The 10,387-nt window shown below is 36.6% G+C and overlaps 1 protein-coding gene across 2 annotated transcripts; it reads left to right on the forward strand.

The window, feature by feature from the left end:
- Positions 1-4,124: 4,124 nt before the first annotated feature.
- LOC148978442 (B-cell receptor CD22-like) lies at positions 4,125-10,077 on the forward strand. 2 transcript variants are annotated; one of them, XM_089132728.1, is made up of 10 exons: positions 4,125-4,502; positions 4,778-4,835; positions 5,238-5,591; positions 5,690-5,938; positions 6,854-7,108; positions 7,204-7,440; positions 7,523-7,607; positions 7,755-7,800; positions 8,060-8,310; positions 9,717-10,077. In XM_089132728.1, the coding sequence occupies exons 2-10, from the start codon at positions 4,790-4,792 to the stop codon at positions 9,772-9,774; spliced, it is 1,581 nt and encodes a 526-aa protein (XP_088988854.1). In that variant the 5' UTR covers positions 4,125-4,502; positions 4,778-4,789; the 3' UTR covers positions 9,775-10,077. The 2 variants fall into 2 exon arrangements, with proteins under 2 accessions (XP_088988854.1, XP_088988855.1); XM_089132729.1 differs by lacking the exon at positions 6,854-7,108 and having other exon boundaries at positions 4,345-4,502.
- The last annotated feature ends 310 nt before the right edge of the window (positions 10,078-10,387 follow it).

A 10,387-nucleotide genomic window follows, 5' to 3' on the forward strand; every position in this document is an offset into this window, starting at 1 on the left:
TTTTGTTCTTGCCCCCTTTAATCCTTTAAGAAAGATATTGTGCCCCCACCTCAGACTACCATATAAGTTCACCAAAAATTATGAAAATTGAAACATTTGCAACTGAAAAATATATGCAACGAGAAAAAACAGCAATAGTTTAATGTCATACCTGAGAAACTGATGGAGGAGACGGTTCTCATGACTGTCGACTTCAACATCGACTCCCACTACCTGTTCTCACACTAGATACTAGATAGAGATTGTGTGTGTGTGTTTGTAGAGTTACACTTCCCTAATGGATAAACACAAACACAGTGTCAGAAGAATAAACCTCTCCCTCTTCAGGCCAGTGGAGGTAAAGTCTGGCCATCCTCACACCATCCATCCATCATATTCTTTCTTTATTTCTTTCTTTCTTTCTTCATCCATTCAAAAATTCTTCAATCTACACATCCATCCATCTACTCAATCATCCACCCATCCCTACACTGCAAAATCCCCAGCGTTAAATTAACACTTTAAAGTGTGAATTATATAAACTCTGAGCAGAGTGTTAAATGAACACTGAAGCAGTGTTAAAGTTAATGAGATAATTAAGTGAATAATTGAGTGATAATTGAGCATTATTGAAGACACCTGATGATAACAAGCAGAATCACTGAAGGAGAAAACCACATCTTTTAAGTCACCATTATGGAGATCAGTGTTTGCTTTAGTTGGGCTCTTGACCCTTAATGCATTAACTTTAGATTTTGTTTGGTTGTTGTACATGACTTATAACAGCCAGATGAACAAATAGAAAAGGTGATCTGATGGTGATGGTTGTGTTTTAACACTATCATTAATTCAGAATCATTTAACCTGAATCACTGAATTCATATAGAACCTAATTTCTGAGTTAGGTTTACTTTATTAATTATAGCAGCAGTGACCTTGTACACCAAAATATTTTTAATGTTTACAATGTATTCAAAAAAATTTCTTTAAAGCTTTTCTTATACAATTATTTACTTCTCTACTAGTGATGGGAAGTCCGGTTCTTTTCCGCGAACCGGTTCTTTCGGACAGTTCGTTTTAATGAACCGGTTCAAAAAACCGGTTCACCAGTTCTTTTACGTCATCACGTAATGACGTCAATTCTATCATCCCGGCGGATAAAAATACTTCAAATTAAAGGGCATTTTTAATCACAACTTCAGTTAAATAATAGTATGCATTTTCATAATCATCTTGGATAAGTTTCTTACATTTACATTTTGAAAACGAACCCTGCTGCGCAGCATAGCGATGTGCTAACGCGGATGTTTTACATGTTTTAAATATATAAAATGCATAAATGGTCTTCATCATTTTATTTGTTATTAAATAAACTTACATTTCGCCGATTCGCCCTCTCATTTAAGTCCTGGGTTCACCCGTACTACTGCGTGCTCGTATATATCAGCACAGGATCAGCCGAAAGAAAGTTCTGTTTAGAGACGGTGCTATCACGCATGCGCAGTATCTCCAGCTCATCGGTTCTCCGTATCGAACGTGTCCGAAAGAAACAGTTCTTGGTTCTGTACTAGTGATTCAAGAACTGCAACAACCAGTTCTCGACTCGAGAACCATAGCAGAGCTGTGTGCTGAGCTGAAACCTGAATATACAGTCGACAAAACTAAAAAATCGATGCATGTCTGTCTCCAATAGCCTTCTGTAGCCTATACAGTTTATATATATCATGTTTATAATGTGTTAAACATAACGAATTAATTCGTTATGTTAACACATTATAAACATTTACTAAGCAGTGCACCAAACCTTGGCAAGAGTTTACATCAATGATTTATATTGTTACTTAGAAATTAAATGAGCTAGCTGTTCCTGAAAATATTATTTAATAATAAATGTTTAGTAGTTTGACAGTTTTAGAATCCAATCATTATTTCCAATCGTTAAAATAATACAGTGATAGCCTACAGTAATGTGATAAACATGTTTCCAAAATGTTTTATTTTGTTACACTTACTGATGTTCAATTAAAGACATGGAAACGTACATTTCGTCCCTCAGAAAAAAATGCACGCATGCTCAGCTCATCAACTCATCAGTTCTCAGTATGTCGAACGTGTCCGAAAGAAACAGATCTCGGTTCTGTGCTGGTTATCCGACCGCTGTACCTGTATGTTCGGTAGTACACGCATGCGCAGTATCAGCTGCTCGTGCTCGTCACTTCTCTCAGCACCAACATGTCTCCGTTCAGTGAAGTTTTTGAGTTACTGAATAAAATCTACTAATGGATATTGGTTTATTTCGATTCGGAGGGACTGTCAGGCATGTCTGAAAGTGAGTAACTTTAGTAACTTGTGGTTTAGCGCTGACGCAAGACGCGAACTGTTTCGAAAGATTCAGTCCGATTTAGTGTACTGGTTCGACCGGTTCACTAAAAAGAACCGGTTCAAAAGAACGATTCGTTCACGAACCGGCCATCACTATTCTCTACTATTGTAAGACACACATACATCAATAATCAGCCTGTGAATCTCAACAATGGTGACAATAATAAAGAATGTTGCAGTGCATTCTGGGTGCCACCAATCAAATCTCATTCATGGCTCCCATCATGCATTGCAGCATGAATAAATAATGAGCTTATGTTCAGAGGTGATCTGTTTGTCACCATTGCTGAGATTAATATGTTAATTCTTGAAGTCTGTGCCTATATGAAATATTTTGGGGATTTTTTAATATATATATATATATATATATATATATATATATACATATTAGGGGTTGAACGACTTCAGATTTTTTTAAGTCGACTGTTATGACATCAAAGTCGAGTCGACGTCGACTAGTCGCTGACGTCATTCATAAAAACACAAGAGATGTGACAGATTTGCAACATGCCACAATTAGCAATTAATTAACAGAAAGTGACGCTGACAGCTCATAATGGGGCCATTTACACCTGGACACTTCATGCGTTTTTACTGATCTGATTTATCAAAACGATTCCATTTACACCTGGTCACATAAATATGTTTTCGCAAAATGGATATAAATCCGATTTTAAACAACGCACTATATGCAGATTTAACGGAGTTCACATCACCGAAAGCAACAGTAATGAGCTGCATTTTATTGATCATCGGCTAATTTCACAATCAAAGACCGCACTGAGAGAGACAGCACTGGTAAGATCATTTTATTTATTTACTTTTAACGAAGATGATTGTTTGTTAAGCGTCTGTGACTTACTTTCACTTTGATTTACGATAGTTTGCACGTTGGCTTTATGATGCTCAGCTGCGGTGTGTCTTATAGCTTCGTCATGAATATAATAGGCTGCTCTCACACGTTTTATTTTAGCATTTTTGGGAGAAGTCCAATTTACATATGCGGTTTCAACAACCAGATGCATGTACGTGTCCAGTTTCGGCCCAGACCTCCTCATGAAGTGGTTTGAGCGATCGGATTTAAATCCGTCTCGAATGCGTTTCGGAGGGCATTTAGCTTAGCCTACACCTGGTCTTTTCACGATCGGATAGCAATCAGATCACAGAAACACGTGAAGTGGCCAGATGAAGCTAAACAGCCCATTGTTTACATCATCATTTAGGATGAAAAGGGAAAAAAAGCTATAAATTCACATCTGCACGTTAGTGATGGATCTAAGTAATACAAAATAATATTCCAATTGATTGCGGGTGAATTAGAGATGCATTGATATGTTTAAATAAATATATGGAGAAAAAAAATTAGGGTGTTTGAATGATTGTTTTTCATTGAAAAGGCTAAAAATTGTATGTCTTAAAATGACAGTGCTGCTAAAATCCTTCAGCTAAATTTAACTCAGAATTTATGTTCTTGATGATTTCAATGATTCAGGTCAATTAATGATTAAAATAAAACACAACCAACACCATCAGATCACCTTTTCTGTTTGTTCATCTGGCTGTTATAAGTCACATACAACAGCCAAACAAAATCTAATGAATCAGTGGGTCAAGAGCCCAGCTAAAGCAAACAGTTTATATAATTCTCACTTCTCTGTGTTAATTTTACACTGGGGATTTTGCTGTGTACATTCATCCATCCATCATGTTGTTTCCTGATTCTGCTGTAAGGGAAGGCAATTGCATGTTCCTGCCTGAAGGAGCTGTAAAATATTACTGAACATGAAATCATACACAGCTTGATCTTATTTTTTAAACACTGTCTTTAAAAATGAAGAACTACCTGTCTTAAAGAAAGAAAAACACTTCCATGAAGCTGTAAAACACCATCTAATGATGGTGACAGGAAGTTTATCTTCACACTGAGATGTGTAAGATAGATGCATTTAGATTTTTTTTTTAACCAATCATTTGAGAAAGAAGTTTTATGTGGGTTGTTTTTGTCTCAACATGGGCCGTTGCTTAAGTTGACACTAAAAAGGGGAAGGAGAAAAACTGCAAAATAGCAGAAGAAATTTTTCAGCTTGTATTTGCACTTCACTCCCCTGGAGTGTGTTTACAGCGGCTGAAACTACAAAACGGTAAGAGTTACTCTCGTTCAGTCATTAATATTGTCTAAATAATGAATCTCCACAGAATATTGAAGGGAGAAACATTTTCTATCGTAATAACCTCTGAACATCCGGAGCTCATGTGTTCCTAACATTGTCTTTAAATGAGTTTCAATCGTGGAAATCCACTACAGTAAAGATATTTTTCAATCATTTTTGCACTGTTTATAATCTAATACACTGCTGTTATTGTAGTTTTCATGAAACAAAAGCTGACATGTTGTACTGTTGTGTAAATGATTCAGTTTGCTGTGGTGATGTCCCTGATAACTCTTGCTCTGGTGTTTCTGCTCCTGATTCCAGGTCAGTCTCTTCTGTAAATGACACACGAGTTAATTACTAACTAACAGTGAAAGGTTTTGGCTAGTTAGCATGGATCAGTTAGCACTATGACTAGTAAAATATCTACTATAACGTAGGGAAATTTCTATGATTCATTTGTTGCTTCCAAACAAAATTGCATCATTCAGGTTTTTGCTGATATAATGCGAACTGCTGAAGCTGCTAACATTTACAGCGTGACGTTGTTCATAGTTAGTGTTCAATGTTCTGCTTCCTGCATTTCATCACCGTCTGTCTGATGTCTGTAGACACCGATCAAATCATATGTGATTCAAAACTTTTAATTAAACTGTATGGTCCTGTTTAACTCATAGATGGACATTTGTTTCCTATCCTTGTTTCCTTGTGAATGTTGTGTTTCAGGAGTTTGTAGTCAGTGGGCTGATTGGGGTGTGATTTACAGTCCTCCACACATCTGTGCACTAAAGGACTCAACAGTGATAATGAGATGCACTTATACATACCCTACTGGATATAAGATCAAGAAAGTGTTCTGGAGCAAAACACCGGTAAAAGATGATGACGAGTTTCCAAATCTGTCTAATGACCCTGAATACCGTCAGAGGCTTCAGTATCTGGGAGATAAACAGCAGAACTGCACCGTCAGACTGAGTCATGTGACACTGGAGGATTCACACATGTACTATTTCAGATTCATCACTGATATAACAGATGGAAAATGGATTGGTGCTTCTGGAGTGACTCTTAATGTCACAGGTGACTTTGATGAGGTTTATCTCTTCTTCTGGGCATTATGTTGAATAATAATCAGTGTGTGACAGCAGCACTAGATATAATGTGTGTGTTGTGTTCAGATCTTCAGGTGGAGTCTCCTGAGAGAGTGACAGAGGGAGATTCAGTCAGTCTGACATGTAAAAGCAGCTGCGCTCTGACTGACAGAGCAACATTCATCTGGTACAGAAACTCACTGAAGATATTAACTGGGAGAAGAGACAGTAACAAACTCATCCTCGATTCAGTCAGAAGAGAGGATTCAGGCAGATATAGCTGTGCTGTAGACGGACACACACACGTCTCTCCTGATGTTCACCTCAATGTCATGTGTGAGTATGTTCTTTGAAGTTTTCTTTGCAAAGTTCACTCGTCCCTCCTTTTCTTTAATAATGGAAGTAATTGGGGCTAATGTTTAAAACATTAACATTATCACTGTTTAGTACAGCCACAAGACATGAACCATATGTGTGTGTGAGGGTGTGTTTATAACATTTTCTGTTATATTATATAAGAATGATTCGTTCAAGAGCCGAACATCACTAGCACTTTTTCACCTAACAATTACCTTACTAACTACAATTTTTGTCATGTAATTTGGAATCACTAAGCGACTAATGGAGTTCTGTACAGAGTGTACAAGGGTTCTTCAGGAGTTATGCAAATTCTGTGGAAATTGATGAAAGTGGCATGGGAAAGACAGGTTGTACCTAGAGCATGGAGCAGTTGGTGTCTTTATACCTAAAGAAAAAGATGCTACAAGCATCAGTCAGTTTCGTCCTATTTCGCTATTAAACAGTGAGATTTTCTTCAGCATTATTGCCCAGAGATTGTCCACCTACTTATTAAAGAATGGCTTCATTGATACTTCAGTTCACAAAGCGGGAACTCCAGGGTTCTCGGGATGCTTGGCTAATGCATATGGTTCAGTGCCACATGAGCTCCTTTGGGCAGCATTTGATTTTTTTCAGAGTACCAATGTCTATAACAAAGTTAGTGAAAGCCTATTTTGGAGATTTGCAATTTAGTTTCTTAACTCCAAAATTCAGCACTGCATGGCAATGCTTAAAGGTTGGAATACTGCCAATTCTCTACTGGCTTTTACCATGGCAATGGAAGTAATCATTAGGGCATTAAGATGGGTAGTAGGACGCTTGGCTTCTGGGATGCGATACCATCTGTGTGTAAGGATAGAAATAGAAGGGCTTTTTTGGGTTGACAGGTGATAGTATATATTTCTCCTGTAGATCCTCCAGTGAATCCTGTGATCTCCATCAGTCCATCTGGTGTAATAGTGGAGGGAAATTCAGTGACTCTGAACTGCATCAGTGACTCAAACCCTCCTGCAGAAATCCACTGGTTTAAAGGAGGAACGTTTGTAGGATCTGGAAAAATCTTCAGCATCTCAAAGATCAGATCTGATGACAGTGGAGAATACAAGTGCAAGTCCATCAATGAACATGGAGAGAAATACTCTAATAATGTGACTTTAAACGTCATGTGTGAGTTAATGATGGTTCAGTAACTGTTGTAACAAACAAACGAGTGGATTAACATTCGCAAAACATTAATATAGAGTTTATTTTGTCTGTTTTAGATCCTCCCAGGAACGTCTCAGTGTCCATCATTCAGTCTGGTCAGATCTGGGCAGGAGATTCAGTGACTCTGAAGTGCATCAGTGACTCAAATCCTCCTGCTGTGAACTTCAGCTGGTTTAAGGAGAATGAAAGCTCAGCTGTTGGATCTGGACAGAGTTTCAGTGCACTACAGAGTGGACGCTTCTACTGTCAGGCTCACAATCAACATGGATCTCAGAGATCAGACGCTGTAACTGGTGAGGCTTAGATTTTATTAAGGGTTCAAGACACTTGTGTAGCTTTGAGAGTTAATATGAACTCAAATTCTTCATCATTCAGTACATCGTGGTCATGGATGGCTCTGGTTGGGGATCACAGTGTGTTTAGGATTCATCATCGTCATCATCATCATTCTGTTTATAATGTAAGTTTGATTAAAATCATTCTCAAATACAGTGGGTGTATGAATGTAATTCGATTTAAAACTAGGGCAGGTGGAAATTCCTCATGTGATGTGATTAGTATTAATCTTTAAAATGCATTTACAAGTTTAACATATCTGTTAAATCAGGAGAAAACGAAGAGGTGCTAAAGCTGAAGACCTCACCGAAAATCAGGTACATCTTCCAGACACAACTTTCACACAAAACATGAGAGGCAAGTCAGTGGAACGAGAGACAAAACACCCCAAAAAGTTTAGAGATGTGCCTAGAACAGTTTACCGCTTTTTAATTTTAGTGCTGTGTTTAACGTCGTCATGTGCGTGTGTTATAGAAAAACTATGGAAAGCACTGAAATGGAAAACCATTTTTCCTGTTTGAACAGCCTTTAAATTTATATGAATGATAAATAATATTTCATTTTCTTCCATTTCAGGACAATCTGTACTCTACTGTAACAGGGAGAAATGCTCATGTTTCTGAATCAGCCGATTGTGATGACGCTCGGTACGAAAGTGTTACTCCCAGCAAACCCAGAAGAGACGGAAATGCTCCTGAAGGCAGAGATACTGAGGAGATCCAGTACGCAACTGTCCAACATCACAGAAAGACCGAAACGAAGAGAGCAGAGGAGGACGAAAGCCACTACGACAATATCAGGATTGGTCAGCCTGATGCTGCCGTGAGGTGAGAAAACAAGCTTGAAGAGACAGTTCACACACAAATAAAACATTTGCCATCAACTCAGTCATGTTAATTTTTTTCTTAATAACTTTGTGTCCCACTGATGTTCACTCAAAAAAAATGATGTTGGCTTTAATTAACTTTTTAATGTCAACTGGTTCCACATAAATGGGTTACGCTAAACAAACATAATTTGTTCATGTAACTTCAACATAATGGAATTAAGTAATTTTAAGCTATGAGCACTGAAGCAGTGTTAAAGTTAATGAGATAATTTAGTAAATAATTGAGGGATAATTGATCTTTATTGAAGACACCTGATGGTAACAAGCAGAATCACTGAAGGAGAAAACCGGAATTTAAAAAATTCATAATTGTCACCATTATGGTGATCAGTGTGTGTTTAAGTTGGGCTCTTGACCCTCACATCTTTAACTTTAGATTTTATTTAGCTGCTGTACATGAGTTATATCAGCCAGATGAACAAATATAAAATATGATTTGATGGTGTTGGTTATGTTTAACATAATTGATATTTTACAATCATTTTACTTGAATCGTTGAACTCATACAGAAGCCAATTTCTGTGTGAAGTTTAATTTATTGAATATAGCAGCACAGTCATTGTAGCACATACCATTTTTAGCATTTGAAATCAAATGAAATCAAAATGATCAAATCAATAAAAACTAAAGACATTTCAAAACAAAATTTTATGTAGGCATACACAGACATCAAGAATCAGCCTGTGAATCTCAACAATGGTGACAATTATAAAGCATGTTGCAGTGCATTCTAGGTGCCACCAATCAAAACTCATTCATGGCTCTCATCATGCATTGCTGTGTGAATAAATAATGAGATTATGTTAAGAGGTGATCTGTTTGTCACCATTGCTGAGATTCATACGCTAAATCTTCAGGTCTGTGTGTGCCTACAGAAAATACATTATATATATATTTATATTTTCATTCTTTAATAAATTTCTTGATTTGGTTGATTTTATCATTTGGATTTCATTAAAAGGCTACCATTGATGTGCTCTACAATGACAGAGCTGCTATAACCCATGAGGTAAAATTAACTTAGAAATTGGGTTCTATATAAGTTAAGTGATTCAGTTCAAATGATTATGCAATATTGATTATGTTAAAACATAACCAACACTATCAGATCACTTTTTTATTTGTTTATCTGGCTGTTATAATACATAGAAGTTACATGAACAAATTATGGTTGTTTAACGTAACCCAGTTATGTGGAACCAGTTGACATAAAGTTAATTTATGGAACCTGTTAAGGTAAAAAGTTAATTAAAGCCAACATTTAATTTTTTGGGGAATTTTTAATGACTTTTATCATCATGTAATCTGATGCATGACATGATTGTTTTTATTTGATGTTTTTAGGCGATCAAATGTGCAGACTGTGGAAGATGTTTCTGTTATCTACAGTCGTGTCAAATGAGTAAATGAGACCATCATGAAGACAAAGGCCAAAACAATGAAACAATATTCTGAGAGTAGGGCTGTCACATGCTACTTCACTCAGTTATTTGTTATTCGTTAAATTAGGTAAATATGTCAGGAATGCAAAGTCTGTAATCTTTTTCTCATTACAAGAGCCAAGAACCAACAACACAGTGTTTAGTGAGACTAAAAACATTTTGTGATGTCACTGGCTTGGTAATTTTTGTTCTTAATGTCATTTGAACTTTTGACTTCATGTGTTTCTGTAAGCAAATAAAAATGATGTATCAGTTTTACCAAATTCAAGCTTGTGTGTGGTCATTTCTGGGTCATTGTAGACCTAAACTCAGAAGAACCTTCCATATGTGTAATATCAAGTGTTTTTTCTGATTAAAAAGGAAAACCAAAAATCAAATCATAATTTAGTTTTTTCCCCCTAAAATAGTTTTTTTCTCATTTTTTTTTTCATACATGAAAGCAAGAACAAATGAATGGACGATACTTGAACATTTCATGGCTGCTGTAACAGTGCATAAAATGCATTTGTTGTGGCAAAGAAAGCCAAGGTGGAGTGAGATTACATGATGATGATATAATTGTCATAAAGTGGT

Source organism: Pimephales promelas, chromosome 6 (assembly GCF_988280905.1).
Source record: "Pimephales promelas chromosome 6, fPimPro1.hap1.1, whole genome shotgun sequence".
NCBI lineage: Eukaryota > Metazoa > Chordata > Actinopteri > Cypriniformes > Leuciscidae > Pimephales > Pimephales promelas.